The sequence below is a fragment of the Macaca thibetana genome, chromosome 3 (assembly GCF_024542745.1).
Source record: "Macaca thibetana thibetana isolate TM-01 chromosome 3, ASM2454274v1, whole genome shotgun sequence".
Taxonomy (NCBI): domain Eukaryota; kingdom Metazoa; phylum Chordata; class Mammalia; order Primates; family Cercopithecidae; genus Macaca; species Macaca thibetana.
In genome coordinates, this window is record NC_065580.1 from 109,250,687 (window position 1) to 109,275,316 (window position 24,630).

General features: G+C 39.8%; 2 protein-coding genes across 3 annotated transcripts in view; one reads left to right on the forward strand and one right to left on the reverse strand.

The window, feature by feature from the left end:
- Positions 1–24,630, forward strand: part of YAE1 (YAE1 maturation factor of ABCE1) — a 967,894-nt gene that overhangs the window by 292,246 nt on the left and 651,018 nt on the right. The gene's annotated exons all lie outside the window — the stretch shown is intronic.
- The window catches only part of VPS41 (VPS41 subunit of HOPS complex), a 229,229-nt gene that overhangs the window by 185,093 nt on the left and 19,506 nt on the right, over positions 1–24,630 (reverse strand). Inside the window, exon 2 of one of the 2 annotated variants that reach the window (XM_050783300.1) lies at positions 4,639–4,676. In XM_050783300.1, coding sequence (XP_050639257.1) covers positions 4,639–4,659 — 21 coding nt within the window. In that variant the 5' untranslated portion in view covers positions 4,660–4,676. Of the gene's footprint in view, positions 1–4,638; positions 4,682–24,630 lie in introns of those variants that run through there. The other variant, XM_050783299.1, reaches the window with a different exon arrangement.

The window sequence follows — 24,630 nt, forward strand, 5'->3', positions numbered from 1 at the left end:
GTGGTTAAGAAATAGATGGTCTAATCGTGGAAATACTTTAATGGACCAGGCAGGGTCCAGGCTGGTTGAGTAGGAAAGATCAAAGGATACCTGGGGAGCAGGCAAGAGTAAAGAAAGTATAGAATGTAATCCACATTATAGGAGAGATGTAATCCACATTACATCTGAATTAATAACTTACAAAAGGTTCAAGTAAGATAAAATAATTTCATGCAAATCCTACTAATTTACAATTTGACAATTTGAAATGCTATTTTCCCCTTAATAAATTCATTTAAACACTTTAGTAAACACTTAGTACCTAGAAAGCACTAGCCCTGTGGAAGATACAGACATGAGTAAGTTCTTGTTCTTATTCTTGAAGACTCAGCAATCTCTAGGAGAGATAAGACAAATACACAAACAACCAGACTTCAAGCAGAATGTTATTCATAAGAAAGATATGGACAAATACTGTTGGGCATCTGTGATTATGAAGGTCAACTATAAATCGTTTTGGAGCTAAGTAAAACTGCTGGTTAGAAGATTTCCAGGCAGAATGCAGGGTATTCGTTTTTTCTGTAAACTATAAAATATATATGTAGTTACTTTTGACAACTACCTTTACCATATTAGGCAAAAGCAAGGATTTCCCAAAGACTTATAAAAAAATGTTCATTCATATCTAAAAAGTGTTTTTAGTTTTAGATCCTCTGAGCTGTTTTATATTACAATAACTCAGTGCAGATGTCACTATTTTGGTTCTTCTGAAAATGAACAGGGAGGGGAGCAATCATGAGAGAAACACCACCACTCAGGAAAGATAATGTGGAGACGTTTAGTTTTGTGTTGCTAATTCTGGAGATCACTGGCATTCATGATACATGATACCAAGAAAAAAAATTATGTCAAGTTTTCTAAAAAGTTCAATAGAACAGTTTATTTTCTCCTTTTTTTTTTTTTCTTTTTGAGATGGAGTCTCCCTCTTGTCACCCAGGCTGAATGAAGTGCAATGGCACAATCTCGGCTCACTGCAACCTCTGCCTACTGGGTTCTCTAAGTGATTCTCCTGCCTCAGCCTGCCGAGTAGCTGTGATTATAGGCGCCCACCACCACTGCCTGGCTAATTTTTTTGTATTTTTAGTAGCAACAGGGTTTCACCATGTTGGCCAGTCTGGTCTCGAACTCCTGACCTCAGGTGATCCACCCACCTTGGCTTCCCAAAGCGCTGGGATTACAGGCCTGAGCCACAGCAACCGCACCCAGCCCAGCCCAATTTTCTCCATTTTTATACACTTTTAGCTTTTTAAAAAATGATATAATAAAGCCCTACTACCGCCATCAGATTTCAATGGCTTCCTACTGTCAAATGCAAAAAAACAAAAAACAAAAAACAAAAAACAGAGAAAAGCTTAACCATTTTTAATCTATAAAAGATAAGATTAGGTAAAATTACTAGCTTTCTTTAAAAAAAAAGAACTTAACAATTTGTAAATGTTTGTTTCTTTCGGCCATTTACAATAGACTGCTGGGGGAGATTTTTTGTTTTGTTTTGTTTTGAAACAGGGTCTTGCTCTGTTGCCCAGGCTGGAGTGCAGTGACACAATCATGGCTCACTGCTACCTCAACTTCCTTGACTCAAGCAATCCTCCCACCTCAGCCTCCCAAGTAGCTGGGACTACAGGCACACACCACCATGCCTCGCTAATTTTTGTAATTTTTGTAGAGACAAGATTTTGCTATGTTGCCCAGGCTTGTCTTGAACTCCTGGGCTCAAACAATCGCCCCACTTCGGCCTCCCAGAGCGCTGGGATTACAGGGATGGGCCATTGTGCCTGGCCCACCACTGGTCTTTTTAAGAAAGATATTCACACCATTGGAGAGGAGAATGCCCATTCCAACTATATATTAGGCTGTTAAAGTATCAAAGGTGGAATGATGGCTTGAGGGAAAATCATTAAAATGAAAAGGGCTAATGCTACTTTATAAACTAAAAAATAACAATTTAGATTGAGGTTCCTACATATATTTTTAAAAGGTAGGATATTCTAATGAAAAGTCATGAGCTTTGGAGACAGAGGACTGGAGATTTATATTATAGATATAAGCCTGAGCACGTTACTCAAGTTGCCTGAATTTCAATTTGCTTATCAGTAAAAGTCAATCATTTAACACATTTTATTAAGTACCAAGCAATATTCTAGGTATTGGACATACAACAGTGAATAAATCCTTGTCATGATGTTCCAAGCTCTGTGGTGAGAGGTACACAGCAATATACAGGGGAAAAAAAAACAACAAATTTTAAAATACAGTATGTCAAACGGTGATGCACATTATAGAGAAAAATAATGCAGGAATGTTTCAAAGCACGGTGAGGGAAGGTCGCAATGGAAAAGAACACTTGGACAAAGACATGAAGGAAATGAGGAATTAAGCCTGTAAACGTCAGCGTTCCTCAAAAAGAAACAGCATGAGCAAAGTCCCTGAGGTAGGACCTGCCTGGCTTTTTGAAGAATAAGAAAGCCAGTACAATCGATGCAGAATCACAGAAGGGTAGTTGGAAAAACGAGGTCAAGAAAAGGTGGCTAGAGGCAGCTGGGTCAAGGTCCTGTGGGGCAACCAGGCTACTGTAATGGCTGTGGCTTTTCCTCTGAATAAGATTAGAAGCCACTAGAAAGTCTGGAACATCAAAGGTGTTTCACCCATGTATAAGAATAAACATTTACGGCCGGGCGCGGTGGCTCAAGCCTGTAATCCCAGCACTTTGGGAGGCCGAGACGGGCGGATCACGAGGTCAGGAGATCGAGACCATCCTGGCTAACACAATGAAACCCCGTCTCTACTAAAAATACAAAAAAATTAGCCGGGCGAGGTGGCGGGCGCCTGTAGTCCCAGCTACTCGGGAGGCTGAGGCAGGAGAATGGCGTAAACCCGGGAGGCGGAGCTTGCAGTGAGCCGAGATAGCGCCACTGCACTCCAGCCTGGGCGACAGAGCGAGACTCCGTCTCAAAAAAAAAAAAAAAAAAAAAAAAAAAAGAATAAACATTTACCTCACAGAATTCTTTTAGAAGACCAAATGCAATATGGAAGGGTCTTAAAACTAGAAAATAATGTACAAATGTGAAACATTATTATATCCCTAACTTTGTATGCGTCATTTTTACATCCAACAACTTTGTCAAATTCTTCTTCGGCACTAAACAGTGGTAAATATTTCACAGGTTTTTTTCAAGGGAAGAAAAAACACTGGTTTTTCTAAGAGCAACTCTCTCCATTTTTATTATACTATATCTAAGAACATATGAAACTCAGTTTTTTGCTTTTAAATCAAACCATGAAACAAACATTTCAACATGAAATAGATGCACAATGTGAAAAACAATCTCGCCCTTATTCAAACGAGCAATGGCAGTCATGAAATGATACGTTCTTATGGAGCGTTTTCCTTTTAATTGCCAGAATGGAAATGTGAGGTTCTAGTGTTAGATAAGAGATTTTGTTATCTTGTTATCACAAGGACCAGCCAAACCAAATTTCATCCTAGTGAAATGTCTCAATTATTGGCATATGTAAAACATATACAGAGCAAATTTTCACTATGAAGTAAAAACAAATGAAGTATGTTGAAAATAGTAAAAATTATTGAACTAGGTAAATGTCTTACGACACTAAACAGCCCATCAAGTCACTGTTTAGAGACAATCACTGCTAACAGCCCTGTTAACTTGTGAGGAAAAACAGTATCCAACTGAAATAACACTGGAAAAGGAAACTCAGGTTATCTCCCCCAAGTTCTAGCCTCTCTTTTGGTCTGCTTCACTTTTTTGTCTTTTTTATTTTACTTCGTCATTTCATAATATGTGGGATTACCACTACCGCTATATGAAAATAATCCGTATTCCCATCACTAATTTCTACGCTAAACTCCAGTGCCACATTGCCAGTTGTTGACTGGATACTGCCAGCCACAAATAATCCCATTTAACTTTTACTGAGCCCAATAGTTCTAAGCACTCTAACTGTGTATAAACGCTCTCCATCTTAAACCACACTCTGAGGACGGTCCTATTATTATCCCCATCTTACACTAGAAAGTTAAATCAGTAGCTCAAAGTAACACATTGAGTAAGAAAAGGAACCAGCACTTGGACCCCAAGCATTTTTGCTCCAGAACCGATGCACTTAATCCCTGCTGCACCGCAACAGTGCTCCAGTTCTGTACCTAAATCCGATACAAAACAAAACTCATCGTCTACTCTCTCCTAGTTCTTCCTGTCCTACTTCAAGTGGAAAGCAACGTAAATTTCAGTCACCTGGCCTCTCTTCCGCCTCCCACAGGCAGTCAGTCCCTGGGGTAGCCTGGCCTGCCTTCATGCCAAAATTTCACTGGGCAAAGGGCACAGGGATGGGGCCCGAGGAAAGGCCGCCTCCCGAAGGCGGGGGTGTGTCGGTGCGCTTTCCCCAGGTGCCCTCCCGGGGCTGGCATCCTCTCTGCTCTCCGAAAGCAGCTTTCACCGTCCCATCCCGCCCTGCCGCGGACCTGCGTTGCCCTCTTCCAGCAGCTCCGCACCTCCACCCACTCCACTCCACCCTCCCCAAACAGCCCACCCTAGTCTCCATATCCCTGTGCCCTCAACTACCAACTGCACCCTTTACCTGCTCCTCTGCTTCCGCCATGGCGCGACCGGAGAATCACATGACACACCCGGAAATGAGAGGAAACCAGACCCTGGGCCCGGGGCCTTCTGGGAAATGTAGTTTTAGCTTCATCTGAGCCTGGAAATCTCTTCTAGGGGACGGACCTCTTGGGGCTCATTTCTGCTGCCAATTCTCCAAACTCAATGGAGTTCTGCTTTGAAGAATCTGAACATAACCATTGCTAATACTATAGCTTATTTTATTGTTGTTCTTGTTTCTGTAGTTATTCTAGTGTTTATTAAGGACTTAACTATATCACGCCCTGGGTTTATAGCTTTGCATAAATTATCTCATTTAATCCTCACAGCAATTCCTACCATCATCACCATTTATAGGGGAGAATACCGTAGCTCAGAGGTCATGCAGCTATTAAGAAGCAGAACTAGTAACAGAATTCAGCCCTGTCTGATGCCAAAGTCTCTGTGATTGCCAAATGCTGCTTACTCTAAAAGTGTTCTTATCCTTTTTTTCTCTCTCTCTTTTTTAAGTACATTCAGTGAATATAAAGCAGACTTTGCAGTGGGGAGCCAGAGAAAATTTATACACCAACAAATAATATTATTATTTTTGCTTGCTACTTTAAGTTGTCTTCTCCTGTCTGTCATATGAACATTGATTTTAAAAAAGAATCTCTATTGTTTAATAAATTAAATGTTAAACTTTTGTTGAGGATATTCAATAGGTAAATGTTCAAGTGGAGACACAATATGAAGTTGTCTTTGGTCCAAATCTGCACAACCACTGTATTCCAGCCTTCAGAATGAGTGATCCTCTCTCCATGTTTCTGAACATTATGAATTCTTCTTCTTAATCCTCAGGAATCTGCAGCACCTTATCCAAAGACAGACATTTAAAAATTTCCATTCACTGGAGTAGCTAGTGACCAGTAGAGGGCATCGCAAATGGCAGCATGTGGTGGTTGCCTCAGTACATTTTTGACTCCCTGTGCCTCATTGAGTCTGACCCAGTAGGAAGTCATGGACTCAGTACTCTGTCTGTAGCTTGCTCAACCCATGATTCCTCAATGGCCCAGAAGCCAAGGTGACATCATCTCTGAGACACCTGTCTTCTCCCCAGGGCCTAAACAGCCTTACCTCCATCTTCTTCCTCCAAGCCTTGCTGGGGTTCTTCTTCCAGTGGGCTAATCACTCAGCCAACAGGATAGACCACCCTGGGGCATTTAAATGTCTATAAGCAGCCAGGTGTAGTGGCTTTCACCTGTAATCCCAGCACTTTGGGAGGTCAAGGCAGTCAGATTTCATGAGCTCAAGAGTTTGAGACCATCCTGGACAACATGGCAAAACCCTGTCTCTGCAAAAAATACCAAAAGTTAGTCGGGCATAATGGTGTGTGCCTGTAGTCCCAGCTACTCAGGAGGCTGAGGTGGGGGTTAAGGCTGCAGTGAGCCTTGATGGTGCCACTCCAGCCTGGGCAATGAAGTGAGACCCTATCTGGAAAAAAAAAAAAAAAAAAGAAAAAGAAAAAAGAAATCCATAAGCAATCACCCAATGTCCTAAGTATAAACCTAGGAAAAGTATAAACCTAACCCAAGAGTTTCTGAAATATCTTGCAAAGCAGACCAGGGTCAAACATTGCTCATGGTGACCTCCAGATCCCAGAAAGACTTTAATACAGACCAAAGAGACTGTGGAAGCTCTCAGTCCAGTATCCATGGGAAAGAGAGATAAAATGAGATCTTCTACTTTTCTGATTTTCCTCACAAACTCCAATTTTCTCTTTCCCATTATGAGTGACAGGACTACAGCCTCTCCAACTTGGCAATCTCCTCTTCTATGGTGAACAGATGAGATTGGGATGAAGAAGGAAAACAGAGGATTATTGCCACTGTCTTACCCACAAGGGCATTTTTGTTTTATGGTTCCATTTTATTTCACTGAGAAGTCAAGCCGCCCAAGCAAGCAAAGCTGAAGGCCATTCACTCTGGGCCTTCCTGGCCTTTCTACTTTTCCGGAATGAGAATGTTTATTCTCTTTCTCTTTCTCAAAAAGGGTGTTATGGGTCTTATTAAAGATATAGCCAAAGTTTACAGATTTTTCTCTGCTCATTTAACCATAGAAACTCTCAATTCCCCAAGCTTGTTCCGCATTCAGTATACTCTGTTGATTACAATAAAATATTATCAGCCTGTTTCCTTTTGGAGAGACTGGAAAAGGGAAGAGACACAGGTATGGAAAGCTGGATTAGAGGAAGAAACCTACTATGAACTAGCAGGTTCATGATGGGCCAGTGGACAGGATGAAATTCACATGTGAACTCCAAACCCCATTTTCTCATGTGAAGTGAGAGTTTGAGACTCTCTTATCTAGGTGGTCTTGTACTCTCCAACTACTCTAAGTGTAGTCCAAAGACTACCTAGGAGCTTGTTAAAAATGAAGAATTTGGGGCCCTTTGAAAGACTTGTTTAACCACAATCTAGATTTTAATAATATCCCTCAGTCATATGCATATACTTTAAAGTTTGAGGAGTACTCAGCCTCACTGTCACTGAATCTGTGTCAAATCACCTGCTTTTTTTCTTGCACATAATCAATCCACCCTCTCCCAGCTTCAAGATATGGAGGTAAAGGGCTGGGCACAGTGACTCACGCCTGTAATCCCAGCACTCTGGGAGGCCAAGGCAGGTGGATCCCCTGAGGTCAAGAGATTGAGACCATCCTGGTCAACATAGTGAAACCCCCTCTCTACTAAAAATACAAAAATCAGCCGGTCATGGTGGCGCACTCCTGTAGTCCCAGCTACTTGGGAGGCTGAGGCAGGAGAATCACTCAAACCCGGGAGGCAGAGGTTGCAGTGAGCCCACGCCACTACACTCCAGCCTGGTGATAGAGCAAGACTCTTTCTCAAACAAACAAACAAACAAACAAAGCAAAACAAAACAAAAAATATATGGAGGTAAAAGTAAGATTCAACTTCTCATTCTCAGTCTATAGGACCTAAAATTGTTAATAGACTTCGGAAAACAGACCTAAGACCTTATATTTGTAGAGTGGCTCACTGGTTTCAAGGATCTGTATCATATGCTTGTTTCGTAGGTCTGAAACAGTTTACTAACTCAAATTATAGCCATTTTATTCATGACAATAGCATTATTTCATTGCTTAAACAATATGAATGGCTTCTATATTTTCCATTATTAAATAGCATTTATAAATTCAGGAAACTTGAAAAATCAGCGGAGTGGAAAGAGAAAGTTAAAATAATTCACTCTTATGCCCTTGCTAATTAGGGGATGTGTTGTAGATTATTTTCCCAATCTTCAGCTTCCATTCCTTCTTAGATTGCTACCTTTCTCAATCTAAAAGTCTGACAGCTAATGACAAGCAAATTTACACCACATTACACTACTAACTCCAAGCTATAATCTTAGCCTTTATTTAATTAACTGTACCAAATAGCTAAAAGAATATTGATGATATCTTTAGCAAATTTGGACTGTCTCAGCTTATTTTGCAGTTTAGTTTTTCCAAAACTGTACCCACTGAAACCTGTTACCTTCTAATATCCTAAATGTCATTTTAAGACACAGTTTATTGGAAATTTCCCTGAGCAACCACATTAGATTTTTTTAAATTACATTTTTCTAATTACAAAAGTACTATGTGTTCATGATAGATAACTGGAAAAATACAATAAATTATAAAATAAAATTCTAAAACCACTCATGATTTCTCCACTTAGATTATGATTGTTTGATATATGCCTTTCTTTTTTCTTCTCTTCTTCCTCTCTCTCTCTTCCTCCTTTCCCTTCTCTCTTTCTCTCTCTGTATTTATTTAAAAACTTTTTCCAGCAAAGATCATATTACCAAGTTTTGTCATTTACTTTTTTTACTTAGTCATATTTCAAGATTGTTTCCCAATAACATTGCAAAATATTCTTCTAAAACGTGATTTTAATAAAACATGATTTTGCCTTATAATTCCATCCTATGAAAAGTAATGTATATAATCATTATATTTTGTTGCATACTTTAAGTACATCTAATTAACATACCTGTGCATAATTTTAGAAAATGCTGTAATACAAGATGGTATCAACTGTAGAAATAAAAACCATTCAAGTGAGAAATGCCATTGAGGATTTATTCAGAGCTTGCTCTAGAAAGGGAGTCAGCCACCAGCACTTGCGCTGTGGCAGAGACTCAAAGACAGGCACAAGAGTGGAAAGCTGGAAAAAGGGAAGGCTTCAGGTGGGCCCTGGTTGGAAGCTGTTGGCATGAGAAAGCTGCAGGTGGGCTAACTAGAAGTGGGGCAACCTACGTAATTGGTTAGGGGTGGATATTTGGTTTTCTCTGGTTGGCGTTAGTTGGAAGTCGGGGTAAAAATTAAGGAAGTTGTTAACTACCAATAAAGTCCTGGTCATTTTAGGCTGATTGTTTCAGAGGTTACAGTTAAGGTTCCTGGATTGTTACTAGAGATGGCAGTTTGACTATCAGGCTAGATTCCTGGGTTGTCTATTGTAGACAATGGCTTGGTTTCCTGGGCAATTGCTGCAGCTTGCTCCAGACTGTGTGTCTGGGTTCTATTTTAATATATGGTCTGGCCATTGTCCCTTTATATATTCAATCTCTCACAATTTATTCTCCCTTAAGCTATATATGAGAGCTCTAAACCCTCCTACCATCAAACATTAGATATTATCATTTCTTACACATTTTGTCAGTTTAGCTGGGGAAAATCGTATTAATATTTTAATTTTTGTTTTAACTTATATTTCTTTGATTTCTGATGAGTCGATGTTTTTCATAAATTTACTGGCCATTTTCAACTTTCTTCTATCCTTTCTACTCTTGTGCTTTACCCATCTCTTGTGGGAAAGTTGATCTTTTCCCTATTTGGCTTGTAAAAGAAGTGTTCAGTAGGTATTTGATTATTTGGTTTTGAAGCTAAGAGGAGTCTGGTGCTGGAGATAAATAATCTGAGATCTTCAACATATATTAGGTTGACACAAAAGTAATTGCAGCTTTTGCCATTACTTTTAATTGATATTTGAGGCATAGTATTGTGTAGTATTACAACCTAAGAGAGAATCTTTGGAAATATACAGATTTGAGGGAACATTGAAGGGGTAAAGTTTAGACTCACTGTGGTGGTTCTCATGCTAGATTCTTGTGAAATTAGTGTGCCTTGATTTGCATCAAGGGGTTTTATTGGTAAAATCAAATAGTCACTTTATTTTCCCAATCCACAGAAAGAAATCAATTGATTAATGGGTAAAATATTTTATTTAGGGTTTTCACATATGCTTTCTTGAAATCTTTGATTTTTTGCTCTTGTTTAGCTATAAACAAGCACTGAGACATAAAAATACATAAAAATAGTAAACAAATCCCAACAAAAAAAAAATCAGAAAGAAACTATAAAGCTTGCTTTGACAACGTCTTACTTTTAAACATGTACCAGGCACCTAGCACAGTGTATGTGCATAATAGGGTCACTATAATTATTTGTTGACTGAATCAATTAATTAATTGAACATCTTTCCATTCATGATGCTTTCTTGAGAACGAGACTATTTGGTGCCCTGCCACCTGAGTACGTTTCAGACATGTTCTATGAGAAAATAAAAAGATACTGAAGATTTAGAGCAGCGAAATGACATAAAGAAAGTGGTGTCTGGGAAGTTTAAAGTCAGTCATTTTGTGAGAGTTTGAAGGTGGGAGTGATCAAATCAGTTGGGAAGATCAGAAATGACTTCAAGCAGCACATCAAGTGTTCCTTAAAGGATAGGTAAGAGGCTGATGGTAAGAGGAAAGGGAAAATATTCCATGTAAAGGGAACAGTATAAGAAGAGACATAAAGATAGGCTGGGCACGGTAGTTCACGCCTGTAATCCCAGCACTTTGGGAGTCCGAGGCGGGCAGATCACGAGGTCAGGAGATTGAGACTACTGTGGCTAACATGGTGAAATCCAGTCTCTACTACAAAAATACAAAAAATTAGTCGGGTGTGGTGGCAGGAGCCTATAGCTCCAGCTACTCAGGAGGCTGAGGCATGAGAATGGCGTGAACCTGGGAGGCAGGGCTTGCGGTGAGCTGAGATTGCGCCACTGCCCTCTAGCCGGGGCGAGAGAGCGAGACTCTGTCTCGGGAAAAAAAAAAAAAAAAAGAAGAAGAGACATAAAAATGTGGAATAGCATCCAAAGAGTCAGATACAAGACCAATTAGGTAGGATGATGCTAGAGTCTGTCGATATAAATTTGTGTTTAATTCCATAGGCAGTTGTAGCAGAGACTTAAATGCCTGCCTAATATCCATTCACTTCTACTTTATTAGTAAAACAACTAAAATATTAGGGGCAACAATATGCTTAAATAAAAGACATTTCCTGGTCTCCATCACAGTTAGGCGTGGCTATGCGATTAAGTTCTGGTCAATGACGTACAAGTGGAAATGTTATGTGTGCCTTTCAGGGAAGTCTATTAAAGGGGAACAGACATCTGGGGATACCCCTTTCACCATTTCTGCGATTAGATTCTCCAGCAACCATACAGGTCCCACAAGTGACCCAGAGGATGAAAACCAAGTTCAAGGATGAAGCAGAAAGATAGGAGAAGCCTGAGTCCCTGATGACTGAAGGCAACATGCCCCTCTAAACTGCCTGCCTCCAAACTAATTTTTTTTTTTTTTTTTTTAAACAGGATTGTACTCCTGTCACCTGGGCTGGGGTCCAGCAGCGGGGTCTTGGCTCACTGCAACCTCCACCTACCCGCTCAAGTGATTCTCCTGCCTTAGCCTCCTGAGTAGCTGGGATTACAGGCGCATGCCACCACACCTGGCTAATTTTTGTATTTTTAGTAGAGACGCGGTTTCACCATGTTGCTCAGGCTGGTCTCAAACTCCTGAGCTCAGGTGATCCACCCGCCTTGGCCTCCCAGAGTGCTGGGATTACAGGTGTGAGCCACTGTACCCGGCCTCCAAACTCATTTTGAATAAAATAATAATTCCTTGTGTTATTGTAGCTTGCCTATCACAAGCAGACAGAATTAATCCTAATTGATACAGTGGTGGGGAGTCATTGAGGAGTTTTGAGAATAGAAATGACTTGGCCAAAAGACATCACCTACTGCACCTGAGGAAATTATTATTCTTCTACTTGACCACCTGACACAGGAGAAAGGGAGCAATCACATGCTCACGTGTGTGAGAAGGGCAAACTTTCAGATTATAAAAGTTTTGGAATCTTGGGACACAGGACAAGAACAGTACTGCCAGGGTACCAATTTGCATTTTGTTTTTTCTAGTTCATTGTGATATTTGAGAGCTTAAGAATCAGATCAGGATTCAAATTTTGTGTGTGCCATTTATAATAAATCTAGGACAAGTTAACTTTTCCAAAGTCCAGTATTCTTAGCTGTTAAATGGACTAAAAGTACCTTCCAATCAGAGTTGTTGCAAAAAATAAATGAGAAAATGTACATCAAGGTCCTTGCCAAAGGCTGGGGCCTAGTTGTATTTATCACTGTTGTACTGCTATTTTGCTTCCTGCACTTCACTATACACATAAGGAACACTGCAGTCTCCTCTTCACATTCCATTTTTCATGATCCTCATTTGGAGGTACAGGACCACTCTCAAGTCTTACTCGTTTTCATAAAAGGAAGAAAAGAAATTTGGAGGAATGTACAGAGTCCCCCTTTACTCAATCTCTCAAGAGATCTCTTATAGATACAGAAAGAGTGTGGCCCAAAAATGTTAGCTTCTGTACAATTACAGAGAATATGGACTTGTATCTTACTCATAGTGAGGTTAGAAAATGCTACCAGTTACCCTTTTCTATACAATTTCCCATAAGTGATCATCCTTCTAAGTATGTGTGCTATCATAAGCAATATATTTGGTCTTTATCTCTGGTTCCTGGCACAGAGCACTTAAAATCCTTCAGAATTTCCCGAGTGATAGGAGTATGTTTTGTTATTGAATCCCTTTTTATTACACTTGAGTTTATACTAATGAGGTGACTTAGGGTGGGACCCCTATATAGCAGCAAGATGGGACTGGTCACTAGAAAGACCAATTGATTATAGGGCTGGAACTTCCAGTCCCCCAGGGAGGGGGTGGGGAAGACTGGAGATTAAGTTCTATAAAAACTCTTAAAATGAGATTTGATGAGTTTCCAATTTGGTGAACACGTCCACGCAGTGGGAGCATGGAGTACCCCATGGGGATGGAAGCTGCTGTGCCCTGTACCCTTCCAGATCTTGCCTGTGTACCTCTTCTTCTGGCTGTTCATTTGTATCCTTTATAATAAATTGGTAAATGTAAGTAAAGTGTCTTCCTGAGTTCTGTGAGTCATTCTAACAAGTTATGGAACTTTAGGAGGGGTTCATAGGAAGCTCCCATTTATATCTGGTTGGCCCGAAGCACAGGAGGCCCAGGACTTGCAACTGACATTTGAAGCAGGGGGCAGTTTTGTGGGACTGAGCTCTTAAGCTGTAGGGTCTGTGCTAACGCTGGGTGGTTAGTATCAGAATTGAATTAAGTTGTTGAACACCTAGCTGGTGTCCAGTGAGTTCGAGAGTTGATTGTAAGTATTGGAAAACACTCCAGAGTATGTTAATACTTCACATTTACAGATGTCTAGATGGGAAGTATTAGAAATTAATGGAGAAGGTTAATGTCTTTTTAAATAGAAAGAGGCAATATATAAATGGTCTATCCAATATTATTCAGTAATGAACGAGAGTGAGAAGAGACCCTAGGAGGAATTTGGTCTTTATATTCGTTGCAGTATTTTGAGGGATATTTTTCCAGATTTTTTTCCCACAGATATATATATATACAAGGGCTACCTCTGTGTGTTTTAAACATAGTTTGAATCACACTCTAGAGTTCTGTGGCATCTTTAAAAAACATATTGCCCGGACGCGGTGACTCACGCCTGTAATCCCAGCACTTTGGAAGGCTGAGGCATGCAGATCACAAGGTCAGGAGATCAAGACCATCCTGGCTAACACGGTGAAACCCTGACTCTACTAAAAATACAAAAAAAAAAAAAAAGCCGGGCATGGTGGCGGGCGCCTGTAGTCCCAGCTACTTGGGAGGCTGAGGCAGGAGAATGGCGTGAACCCAGGAGATGGAGCTTGCACTGAGCCGAGATCTTGCCACTGCACTCCAAACTGGGTGGCAGAGTGAGACTCCATCTCAAAAAAAAAAAGCCAACCAACCGACCAACCAACCAAACAAACAAAAACTTATTAATACATCAACAATGCAATTTCTCATAATATAGAGCTACATAATTACTTATGCTTATATAGTCTTCCATGGAGTTGATTTCTGTAATTTATATGACCAATCCTCCTCTACTTTTCAATATTTAGGTTGCTTTCTAGTTTTCACCATTATAAACTGTATTGTGATGAACATTGCATCTTGTGCATATCTCCAAATTATAAATATTTTCTTGTAAAAAATGTGTAGAAATGTAATAGTTTGGTCACTGAAACATTTGAAATTCTCTTAAAAGTTCTTTGGAAATATCAGGAAATTCCTTAAAAAAAAGAAAAAGAAAAAACCCTTCAGGGCTGGGCATAGTGGTTCACACCTGTAATCCCAGCACTTCGGAAGGCAGAAGTGGGTGGATCACCTGAGCTCAGGACTTCGAGACCAACGCAACACGATGAAACCCCATCTCTACTAAAATATAAAAAATTAGCCAGGCATGGTGGCACGCACCTGTAATCTCAGCTACTTGGGAGGCTGGGCAGGAGAATCGCTTGAACCCGGGAGGCAGAGTTTGCAGTGAGCTGAGATTGCATCACTGCACTCCAGCCTGGCTGACAGAGTGAGACCCTATCTCAAAAACAAAAACAAAAACAAAATATTCTTCAATACTCTAATGTGGTGATTTTGAATAATGCAGGAAATATTTTATTCATCCTTTGGATTACTATTATATGTTTACTGAAAGAATATTTCAAAGACCATCTGTTTGAGTTTTCCCCAGATATAGAATGCTTATGTGCAATCCACTTACTGCACTTCTTTCATATTTTTGACAGAAAAGCACAAAACTAATTTTTTAACTTAAAGCATGAATTCAATCTACTCAGTATCCAGATGTTTAGCTGTTCCAGAAAAGTGTATTATTTCATAGAAAATCTTTCATTTTCAATCAAAATTTTGTAACAAAATACATAAACACATCCTGCCATTGGATCCAAATATCATTTGCAAAACAAGATCCATTTTTCAGCAAGAGTCCAATTTCAAGGTACGTTTGTGGCACAAGAGCCTTCTTCTAACATAAAGACATGAAAAATTGAAAAAGAAGAGGAACAGAAGAAAAGAAGAAGAAGAAGAAGGGTTTGCTGCACTAAGTGAAAGCAATGGCAGTCACCAATTGTGTTCCGAAATTTAACACAACCAGTATGTTAATGGATTAAATCTTAATACTTACATTTTTGTAGAAACAGTAATTGTACCTTATTTCTGACCCAGAAAGCTTTTTAATCCATAATACAGTTGAATCTATACATGATATGAGAAATAGTACAAACTATTGCCATTGCAGTACCAGTAATAAAATAAAATAAATACCCTATAATGTCCATTTCATAGTTTTGTACTTACCTGAACATTAGTTTACAAAGAAAACCAAACTTAATCACCATAGTTTTATGTTTTATATTTTATTGTGTTTCTGCTGTACTCCATTCATTTATATAAGCTATGTTGGACTGTGACAACCTGGGGTCTTATCCAGCACTGATGGCATTCTTATCATAGAAAAACAACCTTAGTTGCCAGCCCCTGACTCAGAAATTAGGTTTTGGCTTTTTTTTTTTTTTTCCACTTAGAACTGCATGCGATGCCAAGGTTATCGCCTTTAGATTGTTGCCTTAAGGAGAAAATGGCTTTAATCATTAATAGGGAAGACTTGTCCCCTCAAGAAGGGAGCATACCCAGGAGAACCCAAGAAAGAAGAACATCATTGTTAGACTCCTGGGTGATATTTCTAACTGGTTTGACAACTGCTGGAGAAAAATACTGACATGGCAGTACGAGAACCCAAGGCCTAACATCACCAGCTGATGTATCATGAACTTCTTCTCTGACACATAAATGACTGGAAAGTACTGGAGAAACTCCCCCACCTTTACCCCAATGCCCACTCCCTCCGAAGGCCATTGGAAATGCTCTTCCTTTGATGCCTTTCCCTCACACTGCTTCCTGTAGATCCTGTGTTCCACTCTTGCTGTTCTCACAAGCTCGTTCCTACTCCTTCTCCATTACCCTGCTCTAGAGACACCCTCGCATCTTGTCATTGTGCTTCAGTGCCTGTCATTGGTGCAGATAAGTGAAAAGAAGGATGGGGAAAGGCCTCTTTGATAGGATTGGGTGTGGAGTAAGAAAGTCATGGGCTTTCATCAGCTGATATAGATAATGGACCTCTCTTTTCTCCTGTTTTTTTCCATCCTGGGTCTGTTTATTGCAGCTGAGAAGGCCTAATGTTGCAGAAGTCCTATTCTAATCATTTATGATATATTGTAATGACCATCTATTGGACTGTCTGTCTAGCACCCATTCTTTAGGACTTGTCTCCCTACCACCCTATGCCCCCAGCCCACCACCCACAAGGTACCTGCAAAGGCTTCCACTTCCTAGATATAGTTTATTGATCTTCATCCCTTCTCTGAGATTTTTGGAATTAAGACTGAAAAAGGTCAAACTATTTCCTGATGCTTGGGCTCTATAAGCTATCCCAGGAACCTTTTTGTTCAAACAAGTTCAAATGCATTTTCTGATGCTAACTGTCAGAGGCCTAACTGACGTGTTCACACGCATATACACATGCACACACATACAAGTTGGCTTTCTTCTCCAAGCAATTTTTATATCCTCTCTTCCCTGCCCTTTGCTTTAGTTAAGTGGGCTTCGGTAACCAGGGAAACAGTCTTGGTTTCCAGCCCTAAGAGATTAAGGAAAGGTATCTTAGAAAAGACAGAAACAGGCTGGGTGCAGTGGCTCATGACTGTAATCCTAGCACCTTGGGAGATGGAGGCAGGCAGATCACTTGCGCTCAGGAGTTTGAGACTAGCCTGGGCAACATGGTGAAACCCCATCTCTACAAAAAATAGAAAACAAAATTAGCTGGGTGTGGTGGTGCATGCCTGTAGTCCCAGCTACTTGTTGGGGGAAGCTGAGGCAGGAGGATCAATTTCTTGAACCCAGGAGGTCGAGGCTGCGGTGAGTTGAGAGCGTGCCATTGCACTCCAACCTGGGTGACAAAGTGAGACCCTGTCTCAAAAAAAAAAAAAAAAAAAAAAAAAAGAAGAAGAGACAGCAGCAGGGCTGAATTCCTTGCTCATTGGATGATGCATATAATTGCCACTACTATCTACCCTTGCCACATTTCTTCAGTTGCATGTGGCACTGACAAAGGCTAGGACTTTGCCATTTTTCCAATTCTAGCTGAATTCCAGCCAGCAACTGACTTGACAATGCCTTCTTTGCAAGATTTGGATGGGCAATCACAGATCAGCCAGATTCAGGGTCAGGCACCATTTTGAAGTTCAGTTTCAAGTTAGGAAAAACTGTAATACTGAACCCCTCAAAGATATTGGCTCAAGTATCTGGTTTAAGGAGTAGGTCAGTAGAGGACTGGCCTTGGGTTCCCACTCCTTGTTGGAGGTGGGATCACTATGAAGCGGAGAATGTTGAGAAAAACCGTGAGGCCAACCAGCCAGCCAACCAAAACCCTAGCTGCAATACCCTGGGAGTATTCCTAATACAATAAGTATTCTTTGAGTTAAAAGAAATACATTTCCTCATGTTTAAGTGGCATGTGGTTGGGAGATAAGGTTCCTGCTTTTTAATAGAAAGGAATAAAACACTGAAAATCCAAGACTTGAAGATGACTTTTTGCAATACAACCTTTCTGAAATAAGGCACAGTGTATTCTCAGAGCATTAAATTTCTTCTTCTTTTGAGTTCCCATTTTGTAATGGTGGGTTCTTTTCTACTAACAACAAATAAATTACAGATTTTTCTCTTTCTAGTGATCTAAAATGTTGCTAAGTTTACACTGTGGTCCACAATTTACAAATACTATCTAAGACTCTTATGCTAAACTGCAGGATTGAAGAAAATATTCAGACTTCAATAGTGATACTCTTTGCAGACTTGGTATAATTTCAGTGTAATTTTGTATCTGGGAAAGGATTTATTGGTAACAGTTACAAGCTGTGCTCCAAATGCCACATTGCTGGAAATGGCTGGAAGATCAATGCCTTTAGAGCATCTACAAACCCAAAAAGTCTTTTCATCCTACAATAATGGCTCTTTTCTGTGTTTGCACATATTAAATTCTATGAATTAAGCTAGCCTCATCGAACCTCTTAGAAATCATGTCAGAGGCTGGGCGCGGTGGCTCACGCCTGTAATCCCAGCACTTTGGGAGGTCTAGTTTGGCAGATCACAAGGTCAAGAGATTGAGACCAGCCTGGCCAACACGGTGAAACCCTGTCTCTAATAAAAATACAAAAATTAACTGGGTGTGGTGACTCACACTTGTAGTCCCAGCTACTCAGGAGGCTGAGGCAGGAGAATAGCTTGAACCTGGGAGGCAGAGGTTGCAATGAGCAGAGATTGCAGCACTGCACTCCTGCCTGGCGATAGAGCGAGTCAAAAAAAAAAAAAAAAAAAAAAAAAAAAAAAGAAAATTATGTCAGGGTGACTCCCAATTCCACTGTCAAGATCTGTGCTATCTTGTGGATATCATGTATTTCAACCAGAAAGTCTTCTCTCAGCTTTAAATAGGATAAGGATTCTTTGCCAAGCAAAGAATCTTTGGCTCCTTGCTTGACATCGCCCCCCACTTACGTGTTAGGAAGCTATCCTTTACTGTGAGCATTCATGTGCACTAAAGCTGGTGGCATGTAGTTAATATTGCCATTGTAAAGTCTGTTTAAATGTTTTTTTTCACTGGTTATAGCAGGAAGGCTTCTGGGAAGACTTATTTCGCCTATGCAAAAGATTATATGGGGCAGCTGTTTTTCCTGGAGGTTCCATGATTTAATTTTTGGGCCCTTTACTGGATTCTTTCATTTATGAAATGTGTCCAACATCCTGATTTCCCTTTCAGAAATGCTAATGACACGTTATTACTATGTAATCTATTTTGAAGATTTTTCAAAAGGCATGTTTTCTCCTACTCATTTACACAGATGGTATTCATTTATTTAACAATTAGCATCTACTAAGGGTAAACACATGAATGCAAAGATTGAGAGACAGTTCAACTAAACATACAGTGTAAGAATATTCACTAAATTCACAGAGACTCAAATTGATTGCTGTCATTGATTATTGTATATTTTTCTCTTTTCTTCTCTCCTTTTTGAGGATGGATCCCAAACTGAATTCATTATCCGTTCTTTAAAATCTTCTCTTGAGTTTCTTTTCTTCATGATTGGCAGCACCTACATGCCCAAGTCAGAAAGGTGGGAGTCTTCTCAGCTGCATCTCCTTCATATATACTCCCAAATCCAAATACGTCACCAAGCCCTGTTAATTTCACCTGTTAACTTGTCGCTCTGTACCTTTCCCTCCATTCTCACATCTTTCCTAGTTCAATGCACTATCGACCCTCATCTAGACTATTATAACAACCTCTTAACTGGTCTCTCCATCCCCATTCCTCTCCGTTGTTTATTCATGCTGCATCTAGAGTGACGTTTTAGAAAAGATATTTGATTGTAAACTTCTCTGCCTACAATCTTTCATTGACTCTTCATTGCTCTTAGGTTAAAATACAATTGATTTATATTCACTACCTCTCCAGCCTCATATGCCACCACACTTTCTGCCACTCTCTTCTCCAGCCACACAGAAACACTTGGCATGCCCTAAGTGTCCCACTATCTCTAATTTCTGAGGGTTTGCTTTATCTAAAAGAATCTCACTGTCCCCTCTCTGCCATCCCACTCCATACTTGATTGATAAAGCCTCAGGCTTCAGAACTGTCATTCATTATTGCCTTAACAATGGCAATAAAACTTACCTATTAAATCAAAATGAAAATAGACAAATGAACCTACTTCAAACTAAAAAGTTCCTGCATGACAAAGGAAACAGTAAACAGCCTGAAGATATAACCCGCAGAATGGGAGAAAATGTTTGCAAACTATTTATCTGATAAGGGATTAATATCCAGAATATACAAGGAACTAAAACCACTGAACAGTAAAATAAATAATCACATTAAAAAGTGGGCTAAGGACATGAATAGATATTCTCTAAAGAAGATATATAAATGGGCAACAGTTATATGAAAAAATGCTCAGTGTTACTAATCATCAGGGAAATGCAAATCAAAACTACAATGCAGTATTATCTCACCCCAGTTACAAGTACTATTATCAAAAAGACAAAAAGTAAGTGCTGGCAAGAATGCAGAGAAAATGGAACTCACATATTGTTGGTGGGAACATAAGTTAGTATAGCCATTACGAAAAACAGAATGGACGTTTTTCAAAAAACTGAAACTAGAACTACCATACAATTCAGCAACTCCACTGCTGGATATTTATCCAAAGGAAAGAAAATCAGTATATCAAAGGGATACCTGCACTGCCATGCAGCACTATTCATAATTGCCAAGATAGGGAATCAGTCATAGCTTGTGTATCTAAGTGTTCATTAATGGATGAAATGGTAACAAAATGTGGTAGATATACTCAATGAAATACCATTCAGTCATAAAAAAATGAAATTCTGTCCTTTGCAGCAACATGGATGGAACTGGAGGACATTATGTTAAGTGAAATAAGCCAGGTACAGAAAGACAAACGTCACATGTTCTTACTCATGAGTGGGCACTAAAAAAGTTGATCTGATGAAGGTAGAGAGTAGAAATGATGGTTCTCAGAGTCTGGGATGAGTATATGGTGGGGATGAAAAGAGTTTGCTTAATGGAAACAAACATACAGCTATATAGAAGAAGTAAGTTCCAGTGTTCAACAGCATAGTAGATGACTAGTTAACAATGATTTATTGTATTTTTCAAAAGAGCTAGAAGAGAAGAGTTGAAATGTTCCCAGCACAAAGAAATGATACACATCTGAGGTGATGGATATCCTAAATATCCTGATTTGATCATTACACATTGTATGTGTATATTGAAATCTCACATGTACTTTATGAACATGTACAATTATTATGTATCAACAACAAATTGCCTATGAATCTCTTCTAAAGGAACTATACTTTTCACTTTTGGTTTGTATTTGTAGTGAATTCCCTAAGATTTTAGGCAGTTCAAGCTGCCGGTGTATCTATACCTGGTGGCAATGAGACTATAACATTTTTTTGCAAACATAGGATGGTCTTTCTGTCTTTGGAAAGGAATCAGGACCCCAAGAAGCTAGAGCTCTTTTAAGCCACTGGGGTATTATTCCATAAGCATGTGACGATTTAACTCTGAGTTGAGCAAGTTGCTTTCTGTGACTAATATTGCCTATAACAACTTTTCCTGCTTCCAGGCTACCATTTGACAATGAAAACAGCTTAATATTTTACTATGTATCTTCCATCAGTAAGTTATAGATAACTTAAAAAAATAACTTAGCCCTCAAAACAATTCTGACTCTTGGAACTAGTTTTCTTGGATCTTTGCAAATTGTTGACCTGCTTTGTGAAAGACATTCAACTCTAATGCTGCTTTCCCTACAGTTGTTTTAAAGTGTTTTTTGTTTGTTTGTTTGTTTGTTTTTAGAGACAGGGTCTCACTATGTTGCCCAACCTGGAGTGTACTGGTGTGATCATAGCTCACTGCAGCCTTAAACTCCTGGGCTCAACCCATCCTCCAGCATCAGCCTCCTAAGTAGCTATGACTATAGGCAGGCACCACTGTGCCCAGACTCTTATAGTCATTTGATAGAGTATGCTACTTACGTTGTTCTACAACCCCTTATATGAACTGCCTTTGAGGTTCTATTTTCTGAATTTACAGTGCCAATCTCAGAACATTCAAACTATACGCCCTTATTGTTAGGTCCCTAGGACTTTTTGTTTTACTGTTTTCATGGCCAAACCCTTTAGAAAACAAACTGGCATATTATCATTAAATATGTAGAACAAATTTGGATTCTTAACAGAAGACGTTAGTCACTCCAAGTGCTAAGTAGAATTAATTTTATCCTCCAAAAATTAAGAGTATTTGAAAGTCTTACTGGTAGGTAGATCGTCTCAGTGTATCTTAAAGGTTTTTGTTTGTTTGTTTCGTTTTTACCTACTGCACCCCACAGTAAGTAATTTGTTCTATATCATAACCTAGATATTGATATGTATATTCAAAGAGTATACACACACAGAGAGACATAATTGAAACAAAATATCCATGAAATAATACTTACATTTAGTATAAGTGATGCAAACTGACATTGCTAATTTTTAAAATTCTATTCTGTTCTATATTACCCTACAATATTCTAGTCACTATTCATTAAGTTGATTTCATAATCTGTAATTGGGCAACAACCTGCAATTTGAAAAGTACTGGATCATGTTTTTTTTAAAAAAATACAAAAATAACAAGGTAAGTGAAGTAACTAGTTTTTTACTTTCTGGAACATTTTCAAGACATTTTAACCTTTAATTTCTAGTTGTTGCTGGTTGGGCTCAACTACCAGGACTTCCTATCTTCAAGGCGAGCATGTGAGCAAGTTGAACCAATTATAATACATTTCCTATAGGAAACAGTAATTCTTCTAGGTAAGGACTTTTTTTTTTTTTTTTCCTAAAGACTGATTTTCTCTCTGTCGCCCAGGCCTGCAGTGCGATGGTGTGATCTCGGCTCACTGCAACCTCTGCCTCCCAGGTTCAAGCAATTCTCCTGCCTCAGCCTCCCGAGTAGCTGGGATTACAGGCGCCCGCCACCACACCTGGCTAATTTTTGTATTTTTAGTAGAGACGGGGTTTCACCATGTTGGTCAGGTTGGTCTTGAACTCCTGACCTTGTGATCCGCCCGCCTTATCCTCCCAAAGTGCTCGGATTACAGTCATGAGCCACCACACCCGGTCCTAGATAAGGACTTTTAACTCAAGGTGTGCTTATCAAAAGTTCTTCACTGAAATGAATGTGGAAGAGAACCTCTTTCTTCTGGGCTCACCAACCTGAGAGAATGTGAGTCTGCACTGTTTGCCGCCACCTTCATCTTGCTTGTGTGGAGAAAGCCTGATTGAATAATAAAGTCAATCAGGACTGCTCTGATGAGGACTAGCAAGGGACAGAGAGAGCCCTGGGATCAATGCTTGAGCAACCTGTACATGAGACAATCTAATTTTCCTCCCTCCCTCCCTCCCTCCCTCCCTCCCTCCCTCCCTTCCTTCCTTCCTTCTTTCCTTCCTTCCTTCCTTTTCCTTTTTCGAAGTCTCACTCTGTCGCCAGGCTGGAGTGCAATGACTCAATCTTGGCTCACCGCAACCTCCACCTTGCAGGTTCAAGCGATCCTCTTGCCTCAGCCTCCAGAGTAGCTGAGATTACAGGCATGTGTCACCACGCCTGGCTAATTTCAGTTTTCTTACTTGCCAAGTGTAAGAGTCCTGATAAATATGGTAACAGAGACGGACACAGAGGGCTTGATATTTGTGATGTGAGTGGGAAGACCACATACCTGTGTCCATATTGAAAATATTAATAAAGGCTATCTTCTCTCTCCCTTCTATCATCCTTGAGAAAATGGGCTGCTTAGTCACTTACATGACGGGATAGTATATTTTAAAAAGTGTAAGTATCAATTTATATGTTCTTTCCTCCTCCTGCACCAGTTCTTCTACCCCTTGTCTTCTCTCGTGTTGTCAGCTTGGCATTCTTTACTCATTTCCTCAGGAAAGGAAAAGGTACGGCAGAAATGCAAAGTCTTGTATTTTCATTTTCAAATGCCCAGGCTTCAGGAGCACATGAAAGAGATTTGATGAATAAAAATCTTTGTAATTCTAAGACCAGAAAGGAATCCCTAGGTTGAGGAGTATGAAGGATGGAGGGAACATGAAGTGGGAGAATGCTGGGAGAAGCCAGAGGCAAAGCTGTCCTGTTCTGCTCCAGCTCCTTGTCCCATGAACAGAGTCCAATTTTAATGCCTAGGGGACTTCCTGACTCCATTCAGGTGAGGACCATGCATCCCCCGTGCTGACGAATTTTGTTAATTGTTTTTGCATTGAGGCTCAGTAAGAATTTTCTTGCAACAGCAGCTAGCACATCACTTGCTGAGTGTCTGGTGTCCCAGTATCTCCTCTAACCTTGGGTAGACAGCAGCCACCAGGATGCATAAAAGCCCCTTGAAGTACAGTGTGAGGCCTTTGACGCACAGGGAGACATTAAAGTCCACTGCATACAGACTTCGATGAAACAACTTATTACCAGCCAGAAATCTCTCTAGGCTAGGCAGTCATAAAAAACCCTACCTGACTTCTAACTCCACTCCCACTCTCAACACACACTATGACCACCACCACCTTCACACTCGATTATTATACATTTTTCTAAATAGGGATTCAGTCCATTAGTACTACACTATTTTATATACTTTTGTTTCATGGTTTCTCAACAAATATCAAACGAATATTACTTAAGCCCAATGCTAAGCACCGATAATATAAAGGAGACAGCCCAAGATTCCCTGTCCTCATGTGACTCTCACCATGCATCAGGGAGTGCAGAAATGCATGTAGCTTATCCCATTGTATATGGTAAGTGCTGTCAGGTTCAAAGGGCTGATGGAATAGGGTTGGCCTAGATGGCCTCCCAAGGCCCCTTCTATCATTGGAGAATTTTTATGTTTTTGTTTGATAACTATTACCCTGCATTATGATAATTCTCATTCTGGTTTAGCCATAAACATTCAACCTGCAGAGTTCAGTGAAGGAGTTTTCCTATACTATTTTCTGAAGGGTAAAATATGGCATTAATTACAGATAAAAACCAG